The 21,701-nt window shown below is 41.5% G+C and overlaps 1 protein-coding gene across 1 annotated transcript in view; it reads right to left on the bottom strand.

The window, feature by feature from the left end:
* Positions 1-21,701, bottom strand: part of SLC6A7 (solute carrier family 6 member 7) — a 237,857-nt gene that overhangs the window by 36,859 nt on the left and 179,297 nt on the right. The window contains exons 9-12 of the mRNA XM_073621084.1: positions 12,696-12,808; positions 11,242-11,373; positions 10,135-10,234; positions 7,697-7,797 (exon numbers count right to left, since the gene is read on the bottom strand). Of these exons, the coding sequence (XP_073477185.1) occupies positions 7,697-7,797; positions 10,135-10,234; positions 11,242-11,373; positions 12,696-12,808 (446 nt within the window). The remainder of the gene's footprint in view (positions 1-7,696; positions 7,798-10,134; positions 10,235-11,241; positions 11,374-12,695; positions 12,809-21,701) is intronic.

Below are 21,701 nucleotides of genomic sequence, written 5' to 3'. Positions count from 1 at the left end.
AAATCCGACGGACTTTAGATTTGAAACATGCTTCAAATCTTTACGTCGTAAGTACGACGGACCCCGAAATCCGCTCGTCTGTGTGCTAGTCCGACGGACAAAAACCCATGCTAGGGCAGCTATTGGCTACTGGCTATGAACTTCCTTATTTTAGTCAGGTGTACGTCATCACGTACGAATCCGTCGGACTTTTGTGTGGTCGTGTGTAGGCAAGTCCGTTCGTAAGAAAGTCTGCCGCAAGTCCGCCGAAGGTACGTCGGAAGTATGTCGGACAGGCTGTCGGACTTTTGTAGACGAAAAGTCCGACCGTGTGTACGCGGCATAAGTGTCCATAATCTGGGGACAGAATAGGGGATTCTGCCTACCAAATGAAAGTAGTCATGCTTTTTTTTCAAGGAGTTGGTGTCTGATTCTCTCAGATAATCTGGAGTCATATCAAGTTTATTTTAACACTTTACTCCTGATCTACTCTTTTTTTTTGCAATAAAATTACTGATCTTTAAATTGTCAATCCACTCGAAACTTATATTTCAGCTATGGTTGGACAACTGTGGGCTAAAGTACCCACTAGTTTCCTTGGTCAATCGTTTTTAAAAGGTCTCCTGGCCTGAGTTCAGACATCGACCAACCTTCTGTGGTCATTTACTCTCTTTATGCATTTTAGCTTAGCTATAACTCATACTGTAAGTCATTTATTTTACTCTACCAAGAATAGAGATGAATTAAAAGAGACTCAAGAATATTTGAAAGAAGATCGCATTGCTAGAGTCTCAAAGAGATGTAAGAAGCGATGGGATAAGTAAAGCCATGATGCATAATTGAAATATTCATTTAGGATGGACTGAACCTTTACTGCCAAGGGTCCCATATCAATGGAGATATGGGACCCAGGGCCTCATATTAACTCCAACATGATCGACTGCTGTGGTTATATTTTGACAAATCTTGCAGGATACATTAGAATAGTAAATACACTATGCACCTAGACAAATCCTATTTCCCCATCTTGTGGCACATACAATAGGCCCAAGGCAGAAAACCACTGTATAATTTTCAAAAATTGGTATGCGAAAAGATATGCACCCAGTAAGCTAAAATAAGGTCATCACAAACACAGTCACCTAATATTACCTTACCAGTGCTGTCACTTCTCTGCAATAAATAAAAGGATAAAACAGATGCACAGTGCAGATTATTTAAGACACTATATTTTAAAGGCTTTCTGCCTTGTTGAGAATTATGATGTGTAAATGATGCAATTAATCAATTGTCCACAGCAGAATGTATTTAAAGAGAGGGACTGCAATGGGTGTGCAGAGGGGGGGGGGGGGGGGGGTCTGAGTAACCCTGGGGATACTGCAAGCTGTTACTTATGCAATCCCAGGGATTTCCTCAACATGTCTGCTTCATTGGTCTTTCAACACATTGCTTGTTTCTGATGATTATATCTTATTTTACAGTATTAAAACAGGGGATCGATGGTCACCCCAGTCACTGAAATATAGGAGTGGGTGTAAGTATGACGTGTGTGCATTTTGTGTAGGTGTTAAGCCTTGCATGGGTATGTATGTACACAGTTATAATATGTCTTTGGCATGCCAAGGATGATTGCATTCTTACTGAAAAGCCTATAAATCAAGGGTTGTTTTGGCACTATACTATATATATGAGCCTTGGCTGCTGGGGGCTGAGTAGATCTTGCATGTTATTATTATTATTATACAGGATTTATATAGCGCCAACAGTTTACGAGATGGTTAGGTTATTGCCTAATTGGGTTATGGGGTGTGGGCTTGGGAGTGATTCTATTTAACATGTGTACAGGCACTGACCATTAAGCCTTCTGCCATCCAAGGAGCCCCCCCACCCCCTTCTTTATGTGCTATATGGTTATCACAGCTTTACTGGCAATTATTACCTTGTAAGCATCTGTTGGTAATTTTTTATGCCCTTAAAGCAAAACAAAACCCTCCTATCCTCCTGTCTACTAAGGATGGTGCCATCTTATCCTCTATTTAGATATGCAGTTGCCATTGTAGAGCACATGTAGTCACCCATGACAACAGTCATTTAAGAGCTGACAAAAGCACACTGGCAACTGCGACAGTAATCAGCAGGGGCATGCAACAAAGAATATACTGTGCATATACTAATCAGCAGAAAGTAAATGGAAACATTGCAGAAAACAACATTTGTATGTTTGATTAACCAGTTGTGGACAATGGGGGTGCTAGGCATGGCCAAAAAGACCTAATGGAAGTGCAAAGGACATGTGTAGTGTGCCCTGTTCTTCTGTATCACTGCTGCATCCCCCTCTTGCATTTGCCAGCAACTGTCATTTTGACAGTTGGGAGTTGCTGTGAAAATACAGCAGCTGGTATAGCTGCTGGTATTAAAAAAAAATTCTGACACATTGTTTATAAATGTGTGGGATAAATACAACAGAACATTGTTAATTTTGTAATTCTGTTCCATTCATCTGCAGATCAAAAAGGCTGATCTTCAATCTCTATGTAATGTCCGTATAACTAAACCTTCCTATCCTTTATAGCCAAGGAAACTGCATCTTAGCCTCTGCCTGTTCTGTGGTTGTCATGGTGCTGGCGGTGGTTGTGGGGGTCTGCAGGAGGGGGGGCTTATCAGAATCTTTAAGTCTCCAGATCCCGCCCACCCCCATTTGAATGAGTATGGGGTACAATGGACTCCTACTCATTCACCAAAAAAAGTGTCAAAAATAAATAAAAACAGAGAGACAGTTTGACAAGTCCTTTACTAAAAAAAACAAAAACAAAGTCCCCTGAAGGAGTAAATCCAGCTTCAATCTCGATGAATGCTGCTGCTGCCGACCCCCCCCCCCCCCCCCCGAAAAAAACAGAGCTCTACACCTGATGCTGGCTCCCATCGTCTGACAGCTCTGCCGCCTCCCGATGCTAGATAAATTAACCGCTTCCGGATCAGCCGCCGCAGTTTTACTGTTGCAGATTAGCTTGGCTGGGCAAATCAACGTTACCTTATGTTGCTTCTCCTTTTGGCCACTAGGGGCGCGCATGCGCCCGCAGAGTGTGCCTGGAGCCGATGCGAGTGCCCAGCAGGCGCGATGGCTGCCTGGCACCCGCGATTGCTCGTGACAGAGCGAGAACTGGTATCTGAGTGTGTAAACACACAAATCCCAGTTCTTTCAGGGGAGTAGAGACAGATTATGAGTTCATACTAAGTATGAACACTGATCTTTCTCTCCTCCTAGATAGTCTCATCCCCCCTACAGTTAGAACACAGTGAAGGAACACAGTTAACCCCTTGATCGCCAGCCATTGCTAGTAAAAAAAAAAAATTAATAAAAATGCCTTGAATCTATCCCCTATTTTGTAGACGCTATAAGTTTTGTGCAAAACCATTAATATACGCTTATTGCAATTTTTTTTTTTTTTTACCAAAAATATGTAGAACAATACATATCGGCCCAAACTGAGGAAAAAATTATTTTTTTGGAAAAAAAATGTGGGATATTTATTATAGCAAAAAGTAAAAGATATAGTGTTTTTTTCAAAATTGTCGCTCTTCTTTTGTTTATAGTGCAAAAAATAAAAAACGCAGAGGTGATCAAATACCACCAAAAGAAAGCTCTATTTGTGGGGGAAAAAGGACATCAATTTTGTTTGGGTACAGCGTCGCACGACCGCGCAGTTGTCAGTTAGTGAAAAATAGCTTGGTCATTGAGCAGCCAAATCTTCCGGGGCTGAAGTGGTTAAGGGGCGGGTAAAGTGATGGTAAAGTGATGTCACCAGGTGACCTGGCCCCTTAGTTTATTTAGCATTAGGAGGCAGGTCAGAGGGCTGGAGCCAGTGTCGGATGCCAACCTCTTTTTTTTTTTTCTTTCTTGTCGGAGCTGCCGGCAGTCATCGTGATTGATGATGAATCTACACCAAGCACTTGTACAATGTACCCCATACTCATTCACATAGGAAGGGGGGCAGGATCTGGGGGCTTCCAGATTCCAATAATCCTCTGCCCACAGACCCCCAAAACCACCAGCCAGGATTGTGGGGAAGAGGCACTTCTTCCCATCAACATGAGGACAAGGTGCTTTGGGGGGAGGAACCCATCTACCCCAAAGCACCCCCCATGTTGAGGGCATATGGCCTGGTATGGTTCAGAAGGGGTGGAACTCGCTTGTCCCCCCTTTCCTGGCCTGCATGCTCAGATAAGGGTCTGATATGGATTTTTGGGGCACCCCCACACCATTTTTTGTTAAATTGTGGCATTGGGTTCCCCTCAAAATCCATACCAGACCTAATGATCTGGTATGGATTCAGGGGGGGACCACGCTGTTCTTTTTTACATTTTGGCATGGGGTTCCCCAAAAATCCATACCAGGCCCTTCATGATTGGGGGGACCCCCACGCTGTTTTTTTTTCCCAATTCGTGTTCAAAAAAGATGACATGTGTGATTCAGAAGCGTTCCCTTAAAAGGCACTGAGCCTGGAATTTGCATCTAAACTAAACCGCAGTGCTCAGAAAACAGACAGAATTCTTTCTAAATTTGCTCTTTGGATGCACCGCAGATATGTGAACAGCTTCAATGGAAAACTATGCTGTTTCACATGTCATGCCAATTGGATGCGATTCAAAATGCATCCAATCCGCATATGTGAACCGAGCCCTGTTGACACTATACATGTGTAGTGGTGTGCAAAAATTTGTAACTCAGTGTGTGAAAAAACTCTAATCATCAATGCTTAGTGTACCCTAATCAGCACCAACTAACTCCATCTTGCCCTTCCCCTTTTAGCTATTCTTTTCCTGTTGATTTTTTTGGCTTATTTCTATTTTTTAGTCCCTAATATTTAAACAAGTTTTTATGTTTATTTGTTTTGTTAATTGTTTTTTTAATGCCACTTAAAAAAAAATAGAAAAATGCTGAATTTCATTTGTTAATAACTTTGCAATGTTTTGTACCAGAATCATAATTTTAGTGTAATTTCAAACAAGAAAAATTAGATAATATAACTTATACTTTTATCTAGAGTAACCATCTTTTAACCACTTGAGCTCCAGAAGGTTTTTTGACAGTTACTCTTTATGGAGAGATCTGGGGTCTGTAGGACCCCAGATGCCTCCTCTGCAGGCATCATCCTGGTATCCATGGGGGGAGTGAGCAGGGATTTTATTTTTATTTTTTTAGCTTTAGCTGTTATGAATGTGTTTTTCATTCATAAACAGCTTGCTTTTGTGATCTATGATTAGCTAAGCTAATCACATGGTATAGTTAACCAGGTACCATGTGATTGCTGTATGTCAATTACAGATCACAACAGTAAGCAAGCTGTTCATGAATGGAAAGCCGGTCATGACAGATTGTTTACACTGTTATCATGTGATTGCTATGACCAGTCATAGTAATCACATGATACCTGGTTACAAGTAAGAGTGATACACTGTGCCAGGGGGACAGAGTTGGGCGAGCGGAATAAAAAAACATTACCAACATTGCCAGCAATAAAAAAGTGAAAAAAAACAACAAAAACCCAAACCAAATCAACACCAGGCCTTTCAGGTCTGGTATGGATTTTAAGGGGAACCCCACACCAATTTTTTTTTAAAAACAGCATGGGGTTTCCCCCCAAAATCCATACCAGACCCTTATCCGAGCATGCAGCCTAGAAGGCCAGAACAGGGGGGGAATGAGCAAGCATCATGTTGATGGAAACAAAGCCCTTATCCCCACAACCCTGGGCTGTGGTTCTGGGGGTCTGCGGGTAGGGGGCTTATCAGAATCTGGAAGCCCCTTTAACAAGGGGGCCTCCATATCCCAGCCTCTCTCATGTGAATGAGTATGGTGTACTACCCATAGACCAAAAAAAGTGTCAAAAAGTAATAAAAACACAGAGACAGTTTTTTGCAGCAGCAAAAGTCTTGCAGCAGCAAAAAAAAATTCTCCATAATTGCTGTTCCTTCTTCTGAGTTGCAGGTGGCCTCCCTTCTGCATCACCACTGTTTTTTTTTTTGGCCTTTCTTAATTTTTTTTACATTTATTTTATTTTAGTTTTTTTTATAGCAGCTGTAAAAAAAATCTCCACAATTGCTGCACCCTTATTTTCTTTATTTAAAAAAAACTATAATAGCACCAAGCATAAAAGTATTGCACCCAAGCACCATATTCCCATCCCACACTCTATAATAAAAAGTTATAAAAATCCCCCCCCCAAAAATAAAAAACAATAATAACATGGTTTAGAGTGCACCAAGCACAAAAGTATTGCACCCAAGCACCATATTTCCACCTCACACTCTCTAATAAAAATCCCACCAGAAAATCCCCATCATATCCGAAAGGAGAGGCAGACGCTCACAGGCCACTAAAAGAGGGCAAGCTGCCTCTGTGTCTACAATGAAAAGTGAAGGTCGCTGACATGGTGCATCCTCTGCATGCGGGGAATGCTTGTCCTTCTTTTCCACTGCTGGCCGTGTTATTGAGCCACAACATGCAGAAGATTTGTTGGAGTGTATAACTAAGCCCTCCTCATCCTCTGTCACTCAGGCCCATACTAGTTTTCCTTCCATCGCAGCTGCCAAAGCAGCCTATTCCACCGACTCCTTGTTCACAGCTACTCCTTCCATAGCCCCACCATCATGCACAGAGGAGTCACCAGAATTATTCGACCATAGTGTCGATTACATGCTGGAGGATGCGCAGCAATTTGAAGGCTCCGATGTTGGTTTCCAGGTTGAAGAAGGGAGAAACGTGAGCTTAGAGAGAGGGGGTGCCATAGAAGGATAAGAAACTGGCAGTCATGTTCCCCCAGCTGCAGCATACTGCCAAGTTTGCTCCAGTATCGAGGAGGGAGGGGATGATGAGGTCACTGACTGTACTTGGGTGCCTGAGAGAACAGAGGAGGAAAGTGAGGAGGAGGAGGAGGCACAACTCCAACGAGGCAGGATATCCTCCAGGGACCAGCTTAAGGGCAACCCTATTGCATCACACCACAGAGCTCCACAGGTGCAGGGCGCTGCTGACTCCTCGCTGACTTCCAAAAATTCATTGGTGTGGGCCAGAACACCAGACCACCAGCTGCTTGGGCACCACATGCTTGACTAGACATATGACAACCTGCCATGCAGTCTGTTGGCAACAGCACCTGAAAGACCCACATCATAAAAAAGAATGCAGACTTCTCCTTTCTCCTCATCTAGGATCGTCACTATGTTCGTGTTTGTTGGCCGACAATTGTGTACTGTTTGTACGCAAGACAAAATCCAGGCACGTGCAAGTCTGACGCTTTGTCTGCGGAAAATCTGATTGTGTGTACAAGGCTTAAGGGACATGTTGAAAAATTTTCTGTTGATAAACAGCTGCAGATAAGTAGCTGCTGCTGCTGATCAGTGTATTCTGACTGCAGCGGGTGCCACTGTCAGAATACAATGACCCAGCAGGGGGCATTTCTCCATCCACCTCGATTGTGAAGATAGAGGAATCTGATATGACCATCAGTGTAAAACAGTGTATGGCCATCTTGCATTGCATGTACACTGCTATACACTGACTGGACGAAATTGTTTTGGCATTACAGAGTCTGGCAGTGCATATAGTTCAGGACTGTGTGTATTTACATATTCTGTGATTTTTTTGATGAAATATGCCACAATGCTAATTTTAGGTTAAACAAAAAAAAATATTGATTATGTCCAGTCTACTCACCATTAATGTAACTGGTGATAAAAATGCCCAGCAAGCTTTAAAATAAATACCCGGTTTGAATCCAAGCATCATTTGAATATCCCGGCAAAAACTCTTTATTCCTAGATAAAAGGAACATAAAAAAGTTTCATTTACAGCAATTTAATGCTCACTGTCCCTACCAGTCTATAGACAAGTAATTGTAAAGTAGGATGTTTTAGACAAGCAAGCAGCCAATTTAAAGTGTTAGTAAAGGCCCTCTCTTCACTTGTACCTACAGGCAAGCTTACAATCTGGCTTATCTGTAAACACAGTTTAGGAGATATTCACATGGGCAATAGCCGATGACATCACCCGCACATGCGCAATGATGCTCTGCATTCCAGGGAATACAGTATGCCAAAGACTGCAGACCACCGCGCCGTGGCCGGAGCTCCAGCGCGTGTGCGCAGGAGTGACGTTATCGCGGCCATTTAAGTGGCCCATTTAAGCGAACCCGGAAGAAAGACCGGGTGAACATGGAAGCGCCAGGGGGGCCATGACAGCACTGCGCTGAAGGGTTCTGTTTGCCGGTAAGCCTGTCAAAATGTGCTGGCATGCAGTGCATACTAGCACATTATGGCTTAACACAATTTTTTTTTTTTTGGGGGGGGGGGGGCGGTTTACTACCGCTTAAGGTCTGTATCAGCAGGCTTTTGTTTGCTTTAAATGGGTTTTAAATTCCCATAAAAGTCATAAGAATGCAAAACTCACCCGGGGCAGGTCAATTGCAGGCCAAATACACATGGCAATGAATTCTAAAGTGTCTAAATCTGATGTCATCGACACAGGTCTTTAAAGTTTATAGATATCATACAGACTGACCAGTGTGCATCAGCATTATATAAAGTACCTTATTGGCTGCAGGATTAGCAATAGAATATCAGAAACTTATATCTAAAGTGGACTGATCTGACAAATTATGTGTATAAGGACCTTAGAGTGATTCATCACATTTTAAAACTAAGAATTAAAGCATGCCTGCAAGGAAATGGGTTATTATATACCCCTCCCACCACCTGTACCACAAATGTATAATTCTGTTCAGCTAGGCTTGTGTTCCAGACATTCTATCAGATAATAATGCAGCCACAATTTTCCTTTATTCCATAACAATTAATCAAAACAGCTGGGTCGCTGATACACCCCAACATGCTGACTGAACAATGAAGGAGAATTACCACTTTGCTCTCTCATCCTGTCAGGCTCAACAGTTTTACCTTGAAGGCGCTGTGTAATGCAGCAAAACAGGACTAACAGTTGTGTCCATCCTTTTCCTAAGTCTTAGTCCTGCTGTGCACAGGAGTGCAAGAAGTTTATATGTGTCAATATATTCACATACATATGCTTGCTGTATTTCAAAATGCATTATAATTATTATAGGAATATGTATCTGTATTAAATAGTAGTCTTTTTTATCTGCTTGGAGTTACTATTTAAGATGTCGCTACAGTAAATTTTGGGTGGATGTTCAAGGTTCAGTACCCCGACAGCTTGTTTTTCTTAGGGTACCTTTGCTGGGAAATCCTCCCTATAGATTTTAGCCACCATTGAGTATTCATGGCATGATCAAATTCCACCTGCTGCACTCAGCAATGAATGGGAGTTGCAGGCGTAATTCTAAGGTCATACTGTCAACCAGTGGCGTCGCTAGGGGGTGGCTCTTGGGACTATAGCCCCGAATCTGGGGCCCAAAGCCCCGAGTCTCTGCAGGGGTCCCCAAGGGGAGGGGAGGCTCTCTGGGGACCCTGATGTAAGTTACAAGCTCTCTGGGAACCCTAATTTAAGGGGGGGGGCTCTCTGGGGACCCTGATTTAAGGGGGAGGCTCTCTTGGGACCCTGATTTAAGGGGGAGGCTCTCTTGGGACCCTGATTTAAGGGGGAGGCTCTCTTGGGACCCTGATTTAAGGGGGAGGCTCTGTGGGGACCCTAATGTAAGGGGGGCTCTCTGGGGACCCTGATGTAAGGGGGCTATCTGGGGATATATACACACACACACACACACACGTATATTATATACATGTGTATGCCCACCCAAGCGTATGACTTTCTTTACTACGCTGCTATGGGCACTAGCCCCAGATCTTTTGTAGACCTAGTAACGCCCCTGCTATCAACCATGAAGCAAAACTGACAGAGGCTATAGCCAAGATCTGATAAATAGGACTGCTTTATTAGAGACCCAAAATATTATAAGGTGCCAGTGACTAAACCACTGACAATCACCTAAAATGAAGTTGTCAGCTTCAGATTATTTAGACAAATCTCCAGGACTGAAAACAACAAAAGACACAAAAAAAGTGAAAAAGTACCGTAAGTAAACAAATGATGCACATTTTTAGTCTTATCTCTCCCTTAACTTGCTGCTCAAATCACTAGCACGGAGTGCCATTTTGGTAATTATAGGCAATATGACCTACCGTATACTCTTGAAACTGCGAGGCAGAATGTGATTACTATCACCAGGAGGCCAAATCCTGCACTGTAGTCATCCAAAAGGACCAGCCAATACATTCCACCCTGGAGCATTAAAACACAGGACATTGTATTACAGGCAAGAAATAGCCATGACATAATTGCACTGTTTTCATTAAAAAATAGCGTGTAATGTACAGGCCAACAATACCCAGTACTAAATTATATATCAGTTCGATTTTCTAAAAGCTACATGTTATTTTCATTGATTCTTGTCTACTGGCTTGGCGTTAACCTTCTGCTTTCAGTTTTCAGAAAATGCTTGTACTTTATTGTTACTTACCAGTTTGTATGGTAATGACCAATTCTATCACCTCAGTCCGTAGCCATTGTAAACCCTATCTCCCTACCTGTGCTATGCACCCCTATCTACTAATTTATACTCTATGTACTTTTTTACACCAAAATTTTCAATAAAATTATATTTTGCCAAAAAGTTATATCAACCTTATTCATGCTACAATGCTGTTTTATAAATCTAAAATATTTGTTAGGCCTCACGCCCACAGGCATTATAAAAAACGGGCTGTAAAGCTAGTAACAACACCAGGAAAAAAGCACACTCTGCATCACACTGCTGCCTTACACAGACTCATCATTGGATCTCACCTCTTTATCCAGCCATGTGCTCAAGTTCCATGCTCCCTCCCATAATCTGTAATCAGCCCTGCAACTCACCACTCTCTGCAATACTCCCGGCGCCTCCCTCTGAGTTCACAGGAGCCAGAACTACAGAGGAGGCATCGGGTATCAATGCGCGACGAAAATATTGATTATTAGCGCACATTGAGAACAACACCGGAAACAACATTGGGTGGTACATATCTGCCACAATGTTGATTTGTGGCAGAACCCCTGGGGACCACCAAAATTATCTCATGGACCATCAGTGGTCCATGGACCACTAGTTGCTGACCAATGGTCTACAGTTTACTCAGAGACATGAGCATGTCACCTGACCCAGCCCAATCATTTCATGTCTATGGGTGCTTTATATGTGGAACTAGGTTTAGTGGTCCTTGGAAAAATCAGAATCTGGAGAAATTACTTACATCAGTCGTAAGGATTAACCCCAGCAGAAACAGCACAACACAGATGATAAAGGAGAAAAAAGCTTTCTTTGGTCTGAGGTAATAAGGGAACTCATCTGTAATGGCCGTCACAATGGTCTCCATGAATGCAAACTGCGAAGGACACAAATAATATCCTGAATGAAAACAGGAGAAAAAAAATCTACAGCATTCACTAATGTAGTAACAGGTCATGTGATGAGCAGGCACTAAATAAGTAAACATCATAAGATGTACAACTATTATGCAATAAATATATTGTATGTATGTATATATAATATAATATTTGCCCAAATCAGCATTTGTAAGGTCATGTACTAATGTTGGATAAGAAGACCTTTCTTAAAGTCTGCGTTCTAGTTCATCCCAATGGTGTAAAGAGAGGTTGAGTTAAGTGCTCTGTGCAGGTCACTTAAGTTTCTCTACACCAAACTTGTCAAGCTATGTCTTTATGGACCTAGTTTTGTGGATGGGGCAGACGTACTGAAAGATAAAAGAGTCTTTCCTAAACTGAGTGCAGTTGTCTTTGCATGCTAATGTTTGTCATTAGATATAGCGATGTTATATGCTCCAGGTAAGTATAGGCAGTAGTGGGGAGACTTTATTTAGGTGAAGGTGTTGCAAAAGGCAAGGAACAGGTTCACTTTAAGAATAATATATATATATATATATATATATATATATATATATATATATATATATATATATATATATATAAATAAAATTAATTTATTATATGTAATTTAATATGCAAAGCTGGACCTAGGCTTTGATATTTACCATGTGTGGTGGCAAAGTCTAGGCAACTGCACCAGCTTTGTGGAGACTGAATCACAGACTGAACAGACCTAAGCATACTAGGGGGAATTTATAAAAAGTGTATTGGACAAGTTCTATCTGAACTGTTGCTGTTGCCCATAGCAACCAATCAGATTCTATATATCATTTTTTTCCACACAACTTAGAAAATTAAAACATTTATTTATTTCCCCACCAGGTTAAACCTGACAAGCAGCAGGTTATTTTAGATTACACATGGAGCGATTCAGACAAGGAACATTTTCCCCTTGAGGATGTGGGGCCATCTGGTTTAGACAATAATACAAAGGATGCTAAAAGTCATGCAGGCAGCTCTTAAACTAAGAAAGTAAAAAATAAAACCAATTTAACCTTACAAATGCTAGATCAATGTGAAAACAAAGAATCACAATATGAGACTTTAGTCAACATTCCCCAAGTTAAACTTCTGCCAACAGCTTACTTATAAATGTTGGCTAAAAAAAAATCAATACGGCCGATGTGCTTCAATACCCTGGGCTTTATAAGTATGACCCAAAAGAGAATTCCTTTGACTTTGCTTTTATTGCCCAGCACCAATATTCATACAAACCAGTGTTTTGTAAGATCAGTTTAAGTTTTTAAGGTGAACTGCTTACCTGGCTGTCTAATCCTAGAGTCAAAAGCATGAAGAAAAAAAGGAATGACCAGAAAGGAGACAGAGGAAGCATCGTCATGGCTTGTGGATACACTACAAAGGCCAGTCCAGGACCTGCAAAATACATAGCAAGTAGATCATATATAGTCATGTTTGCACATTCATTATACGGCATGTGTTTTTTAGTTTGAATTGAGAGAGAAAGGTTGGAATTTTTATAGTTTTTGATAGTGTCTGTGTCCTTGTTGGGCAGATTTTCCACGACTTCCCTGTACTGGAAACAATGTTGGCAGCAATAAACATGTCAGGAGCTCTGACCCTCCTACCTTCTATCCCAAACTAAAGACACATTAGTCTTATTGTATTTGTTAATATCACATCATATAAGATAAAGGCTTCAGAGGGGACATCTTTAAAGTGAACCTGTGCCCAGAAAAGTGTTGACATACAGTATTTTGCACAAGCAGTAAAAGCCCTCAATCACCTCTCTAGCTATAAGCATTGTGAAGAAATTCATCAACAGAGAGATTGACATCTCAGCTCTTGTCCACTTACTTTCTATTGTAGCAAAATCTTGGCAGGCTGCCAGCACTCTAAGCAAATTTCAGGTGTTTTTTGAGCTGTTAGAAACCAACTGAAACCTACATTTAGAGTTTCTGTTGTGAGCTTTATGAATCTTTGAGAATCAGTTATGAAAGGATGGGGCTGGTAACTCTAAAGTGGAAGTTTATTCAGAAAAATAAGTCCAGCTACATCATCACAGGCTAGCACCTTTTGCAGGTAAGGTATGGAAAACATTAAAAATAAGGGCCTATACTGTTTACAATCCAGTAACACACTGTCTCATCCTGCTCTGCACATGCTCATTTGCTCTCTATTTTTGGGCACTATGCCGAAAATGTATAGGCTGATCTGCTGACACCCTAAAGATTTACGGCTGCTCAGAGGCTCTGGGCTTCAGCAGAATGGCAGCCTCCAGCAAGAAGAAACCGAAACAATGCCAGAGGCAATTTACAGCACACATTAATGTTGGTAGCATAATTATTTATGGTGGAATGTATGTTCCTTGCTAAAGAACATTATTTTTTTATCAAGTTGATATAGTTTAAAAACACAAGTAGTAATGGCAGCTCCTGTAGTCCTGTTCTCTTTAATTGATGAACCATTACCAATAAAATAGATAAAAGCAATTGCAATATATATATATATATATATATATATATATATATATATATATATATATAGTGGCGTTAACAGTTTTTCCAGTTTGAACCAATATTCTGGCTTGTAATAACAGTCTTTCTTGTCGAATGAATGGAGAACATTTATTCTGGCATTTTAGGGATAGAAATTCTTGGACCAGATTCTTAACTCTCTCTAATAAATGATAGTTATCTCAGCTCAGCTGTCAAATAATCTTTGTTACTGGTAACAGAAGTCTGTAGATGTCATCATATTTGTTGGCTCTGCATAGTTTAGTTGGTTTAATCTGTTATTTGACTAATTAGTAGTTTGGGCATTTGCCAAACACAACTTAAATGCAACACAATTGGAAGCCTTTAAGCATGACAAAAATGCATTTTAGAAAAAAAAGAGAATAAACTGTTGAAGAACAACCCGCAAAAGAAATTAAAATAATTCAAGGTCATGTACAAATCAGAATTTGAAGGCACATGCTATAAAATTAGCTTAAAGCAGTTTTAAAAGTTAAAGTGGTTCTAAAGGGAGAAGATTTTTTATCTTAATGCATTCTATGCATTAGGAGAAAAAAAGTTCCGTGTGCAGCAGCCCCCATCAGCCCCCCTAATACTTACCTGAGCCCATCTCGATCCAGCGATGTTGTACGAGAGGCTTGGCTGTACGGGACTCTCCCTCCTGATTAGCTGAGACACACAGCTGGCACCATTGGTTCCTGCTGCTGTCAATCAAAGTTAGAGAGCCAATGAGGAGAGAGGGGTGGGGCCGAGCCATGGCTCCGTGTCTGAATGGACACACAGAGTGGCGGCTCAGCTTGGGTGCCCCCATAGCAAGCTGCTTGCTGTGGGGGCAGGAGGGAGGGGCCAGGAGCGCCAGCGAGGAACCTGAGAAGAGGAGGATCTGGGCTGCTCTGTGCAAAACCACTACAACAGAGCAGGTAAGTATAACATGTTTGTTATTTTTAAACAACAAAAATCAAGACTTTAGTATCATTTTTTTTTTAAATTCTAAAATAATAAGCATACTATTCCTACCTTCCTGTTCTGGAGTCCCCCACCGATGCACTGGGCTCCTCCTCTTCTGTGTCTGCCACCATAGCAAGCTGCTTGCTATGGGGCAGATGCACGGGTTGTGAATGCATTAAGGTAAAACAAAATTTCTAGCCTTCAGAATGACTTTAATCGCTTCTGGACCACCCACCGCATATATACTGCGGCAGGGCGACCTGGCTGCACAAAATCACGTACCTGTACGTGATTTTGTACACAAGACCTGGTGTGCGCACACACTACTGGAGCCCCACTCCCGCTGTGATCGGACACAGCAGGAGCCAATCAGTGGGTTTGGCGGCCGCGACGGCCGCCGGAACTTGCCGATCATTCGGAGGAGAGGCAGAATGGGGGTCTGCTTATGTAAACAAGGCAGACCTCTGTTCTGTCACAGAGGAAAATGGAGATCTTGTGTTTCTGCTAAGCAGAAACATAGATCTAGATTTTCCTCTAGTGCATCCATTCCCCCCACAGTTAGAAAGCACTCCCTACGAGCACACTTAACCCTTTGATCGCCCCTGATGTTAACCCCTTCCCTGCCAGTGTCATTTATACAGTGACTGTGCATTTTTTTTTAGCACTGATCACTGTGATGGTGTCACTGGTCCCAAAAAGAGTCACTTATGCCGTGTACACACGAGCAGACTTTGACAGCAAAGGTCCGATGGAACGAATCCGCCGGGCAATTCGATCGTGTGTGGGCTTCATCGGACCTTTGCTGTCGAAAAATCAGATGGACTTTAGATTTAGAACATGTTTCAAATCTTTCTGACGGACTCGAGTCCGGTCAAAAAATCCATTCGTCTGTATACTAGTCCGATGGACAAAAAACAACGCAAGGGCAGCTATTGGCTACTGGCTATGAACTTCCTTATTCTAGTCCCTTCGCACGTCATCACGTTCAAACCAACGGACTTTCGTACGGATTTTAGTCCGTTTGTGTGTGGGAAAGTCTGGTCATTCGAAAGTCCATAGTAACTCTGTCGAAAGTCCGTCGGAAAGACCGTCGGACCTTTGATGCTGAAAAGTCCGCTCGTGTGTACGCGGCATAAGTGTCCGATTAGTCCACCACAATGTCCGCCATAGTTTGTAGGCATGATAACTTTTGTGCAAACCAATCAATATACGCTTATTGGGATTTTTTTTACCAAAAACATGTAGCAGAATACATATTGGCCTAAATTAATGAAGAAATTAGATTTTTTACATTTTTTATTGGATATGTATTATAGCAGAAAGTAAAAAATATTGTTTTTTTTTTTTTCAAAATTGTCTGTTTTTTTGTTTATAGCGCAAAAAATAGAAACCATAGAGGTGATCAAATACCACCAAAAGAAAGCTCTATTTGTGGGAAAAAAAAGATATCAATTTTATTTGGGTTCAATGTGGTACGACCGCGCAATCGTCAGTTAAAACAACGCAGTGCCATATTGCAAAAAATGGCCTGGTCAGGAAGGGGGTAAAACCTTCCAGAGCTGAAGTGGTTAAATGCACCAATAAATCTGAATTGAGAATGGCAATTATTAATATGATTACACTCAATACTTGTCTTCTATAAAATGACAGTATTTCCCTTCAGTGTTATACAGCTGCGTGTCCTGTGCTTTAATTAAATTAGTCCACGACTATTGCTAATATTCAGATCATGTGATCTGGCTGTCCTGTTTCCTATTTCAAAAGATATAGCCTGGGAGAAGGAATTGTGGCAGAGGCTCACAACTTATGATGTAGTCACAGAACACTGGGAGGAGGTTTGGTTGGACAAGCACTGAATACGCATGACAAAGGAAGGTTTTACGCTGTCTACCAACTCCTATTTATTTATTTTTTTTCCACATAAAGGTTTTTTATTTAACCCTTTAACGACTAAGTCTATTTCTGACATTTGTTGCTTGCACGTTAAAATCCATATTTTTTGTTAGAAAATTACTTAGAACCCCCAAACGTTATATATAATTTTTTAGCAGGGAATCTAGAGAATAAAATATAGCAATATTTTATGTCACACTGTATTTGCGCAGCGGTCTTTCAAACACATTTTTTTTAATGAAAAAAGACACTTTCATGAATTAAAAAAAGCCTAAAAAGTAAAGTTAGCCCAATTTTTTTGTATAATGTGAATGATGATGTTACACCGAGTAGATAGATACCCAACAAGTCATGCTTTGAAATTGCACACACTCGTGGAATGGCGACAAACTACGGCACCTAAAAATCTCCATGGGCGGCGATTTAAAAAAAAAATAACGGTTACCAGGTTAGAGCTACAGAGGAGGTCTAGTGCTAGAATTATTGCTCTCACTCTGACGATCGTGGCGATACCTCACTTGTGTGATTTGAATATCTTTTACATATGTGGGCACAACTTATGTGTGTGTTTTCTTTGCTGCGCGAGCTCGCGGGGATGGGGGCGCTTTAGAAAATATTTTTTTTTCTTATTGCTTTTATTTATTTTTATTTTTTTACATTGTCACTTTAAAAAAAAAATGTGATCACCTTTATTGCTGTCACAAGGATTGTAAACATATCAGTAATAGGTGGTGATAGGTACTCTTTATAGGGAGATCAGGGGTGTAAAAGACCCCAAATCTCTCCTTTGCACTTCAAAGTATTCAGATCGCCAAAAACAGCGATTATGAATACTGTATTTTTTTTTTTAAAACTGCGCCATTGGCAGCTGAGTAAACCGGAAGTGACGTTGTTTCCATGTTTACACAAAGGAGACTGGAAGTAAGCCATTTTCAGCTACCTTCCAGTCTCACTCTAGCCAGCAGAAGTGCCAGATCGTGTCTCAAGTCTCCCAGGGGGATGGGAGGCCCGGGAAGAGTGGCGGAAGCGAGGGACGTCCCCTCTCGCTCCTCCGGGATAACGGCTGAGCAGGTTTTAGCCACGTCAGTTGTTATCCATGAAGAGCTGACTGCCCGCTCTAGAAAACAGTACCAGATGATGCCTGCAGCTGCAGGCATCACCCCGGAATAACCCCTTAAAGCCGAGGCCGCATATGTACATACGGTCGGCACTATGGGGTTGTTAAATAGAAAAAAAGAACAACATACCGGTAGCTCGAACAGTAATTATACAATGACAATTGGTGAAGCGAAGCAAAATTACAAGCAGGAGTCAATTGACGATGCATAAACCTTTTCGAAGTGGATCTAGTCCAAGTTCCTATAATAGGGTGGATGTTCTTTAACTAGTGAGCATTGTTTGGGTCAGGTAACTTAGGTAGTTCAGGGCTATTGCCCAGTTTAATTGTGGTGAGATAGAGCAGAGTTAGTTACCCTTAAGAGATGAGTGAGTATGAAGGAGTCTAATGGAGCATGGGACAGATCTAGCCTTGGGGAAGGGTCAGCACTAGGTAAGATTTATGTGTGGTACTATGAGAGAATTATACGTGGTGTATACAAAGTGTTTTTGGAGACAGCTTGGTAAGAGCAAGAGATAGGAAGTGGATGGGATACCAACTACTACTGACAGAGTAATGGAGATGTGCAAATGTCACCAAAGGGTTTGCCTATACAGTAGTGCACACTCTAAAGCTGGCCACACTGATAGAATTTTATTAGAAAATTTTAGTTTAAAGAATGTTCACAACATTCACCAAAGGTGGACAGCACAGAAAGTTATCATCAGGCGTGATTTCTATTAGGGTCAACAAGTATTTTTTACACTTATAGAACAGATAAGTAAATACTCTCAATGATCAATTTAACAGACCAAAAGGAAGCAAATAAGAGAAGGTTGTTGCTAGGGATTACACACACTTTAAGAGGCCTATTTATAAAAATGTTGCTTTGCAAATGAACAAATAATACTAGCAAGGTTTGTAATATGTGTGTAATAGTTGCTTTGTTGCCTTTTGCCCAGCGAATGTACCATTCCGTTACATTGAATCCCAAGAAAAAAATAGCCATAAGAATATTCGACCTGCAGGGGAAAAAAATAATGAGGTAGACCTTAGCACTGTGTACAGTCTATGGAAAATCTTGTGTATATGGCTGAGAGAAAGGGTGTTCTGCTGCAGTGTGAAGTGAAACATTTAGCAATGGTATAATTAATTACCCCTGTAAATGGGACAGATTCCTCCTTGTTGTTATGGAGCAGTCCCCTGCCCGCATCCTAACAATCAGTGACTCACACTGTATACCTGCTCAGCACATTGGAGATTCCCAACTGACGGGTAAATGCAAACAAACAGCAGGAATAGTGTAAATAAATAGCATGGGATCCCCCCCCCCCAAAATATTCTTTATGTTTGGTATGAATTTTAAGGAAGACCCCATGAAAAACAAAAAAAAGGGTGAGGAGTCGCCTCCAAATTCCATACAAGACCCCAAAAAAGGGTGGGAAGTCGCCTCCAAATTCCATACAAGACCCCAAGTCTGGTATGGATTTTAAGGGGGAAATCCCATACAAAAAGCAAGGGGGGGAAATGCCATATGCTCTCAACATGGAGTGGTACTTTACCGAGGGGGGCGTGGCAAAGCAGCCTGTCCCCTTGTTGATAAGAACAAGGGTCTCTTCCGGACAACCCTGGTCCAGTTGTTTTTGAGGTTTGTGGGCAGGGGACTTATCAGAATATGGAAGCATCCTTTAAAAACAAGGGGCTCTCCAAGATGCCGCTCCTTCATGCCGCTCCTTCCTCCATGTGAATGAGTAAGGGGAACACCAAACACCCATTTATTTAGCTATTCAAACAGGAATCTGTATTTGAGCATTTCCCCTGCTGGTCGAATGTTCTTTCTATAGTGTTAGGCTGGCCATACAATAGTAATTTTGTTTCGTTCAACCAGCGGGTTGAAAAATAAATGACCTAATTACCCCATCCACACACTTGATGTAGATGGGGAAATCATTCCCGCTGTGTTCTGACGGCGCTAAAGTTGGCATCACTGATCACTTGGGAAAAACCTAACAGGCTGAAAATACAAGAAGTTGATCAGGAGATCAACTTCTGTACAACCAGCCTGACCATACATGGATCGAAATTTGTCCGGTACCTGCTGAACCGGCTGATTTTCAATCCATGTATGGCTAGCCTTAGGCTACTTCCTCTATTGGTGAATGTTAATACTCATGGTTAAATGTCCTTATAACTGTTTTTCTTCTATTATCGAAAGGGCAAAGAGCATAGAGGAACAAAGAATCATGTAACCAGAAATGCTCTAACGGCCAATGGTTACACAATATTTAAATGACTCCTGTACGACCAGTCCGGTTCCCCAGATTAAACCACGTGACGTGGCGTAATGCGTAGGGAGTGGCCGAAATCAGGCGCATACTGGAGGTGACGTAAGAGGGTGCTGAACAACGCCGTTTTCTGTTCTCTGCTTTGTTTTCATATGTTTTATGTAAGAGTCCACCTATTTGGCACCTAATAAACAGTTTTTAGCCCTTAACATACTACACTATTGGAGGCGATTGTCTTCATAATATTAAGGTGAGAGTTCTGCGAGACTAGAATTTGAAGAGGCAGGCCGTGGAGTTACTTATGGATATTATTACATCATCCCTTTGTCCACTTTACAATTTATGTATTGGGTGCACCATTTTGTGAACATTTTATGAACTTAGTACTTTTTTCTCCTATAGGACGATATTGGTCCTTCTTTTTGCTATTGGTACACCATCACCTGGTTCAGGATTTTTATTATATTTGCACATTTATTGCACATTTTAAGGATTTTATTTTTGCAACACATTTTTGCAATCACTCCTAGTGGAGACACCATTTTTGTGCTTTTTATTTTTGCACTGTATTTCTGCACTTCATTATCGCTTCAAGTGGAGACACTATTTTTGTGGCACTTTATCTTTGCACTTTATTAATCCTTCAGTGGGAAAGTTACAGTGCTTTTATAGTGATTTTTTATTTTCTCCTTGCGCGAGATCACTTTATATATATATTTATATTTAATTTGTGTATTGTGAACACTAATAGGTTTTGCTGCAAGTTTTATAGTTTTAATATCATTTTAATTCTGTTATTAGGCACATTCACTAGATACCCTCGAGTAGCACGAGGGAAACTTTAATATATATACTAGTATTCTGCTTGAAGTACTGATGATCTATTTTGACTTTTCTATCATTGGGAGGCAGGATTGCCAACCGTCTGTAATTTTACAGAAAGTTTGTAAACATTACCCTGCTTTTTCCTGTCCATAAAAGGGACAAAACTGTATCTAACAATATGTCTGGCTTCTCCCTGTAGTCCTAGCAACCAATTATGTGTGGTGCATGCACAGTTCCCAGCATTCAGAGGAGGAGGATGAAACATCCGCCTCCAGACTTGCTGCTTCACCTCCTAATGCTCCACCTCCAAGCTTCAGCCTAGTTGAGAACAAACTTGGAGACTAAATCCAGCTCTGAGGTAGGGGGGACCCACTGGGACGCTAAGGGTTGGGAGGGGCACAGTGCTGGTGGTTTGCGCCAAGGAGGGGGCAGGGGGATGGGGAAGGGTGATATCTTCTTGTGCAGTCCTGCTGTGTGCGGGCACTGGGGAGCTGAGAAATGGAGAATTGGGAGCCTGCTATGCTGGGATTTGTAGTCTCATGGAGACAGGAAGGAAATGCTCACACACACGTACATACTGAGGGGGCATAGGGGGTCATGTAAGGTAAAAGAACCCTGTGATGTGAGGAGTCTGTGGTCACCACCAGAGCCAACAGAGATCCTAGTTACAGCAGTGTTCCCCCTTACAATGCAAGGAGGAGTTCTAGGGACTCTTATGTAAAGGGGGACTGTGATGTAAAGATGAA

Source organism: Aquarana catesbeiana, linkage group LG03 (assembly GCF_042186555.1).
Source record: "Aquarana catesbeiana isolate 2022-GZ linkage group LG03, ASM4218655v1, whole genome shotgun sequence".
Lineage (NCBI taxonomy): Eukaryota > Metazoa > Chordata > Amphibia > Anura > Ranidae > Aquarana > Aquarana catesbeiana.
This window is presented reverse-complemented; position numbering and strand designations above follow the sequence as displayed.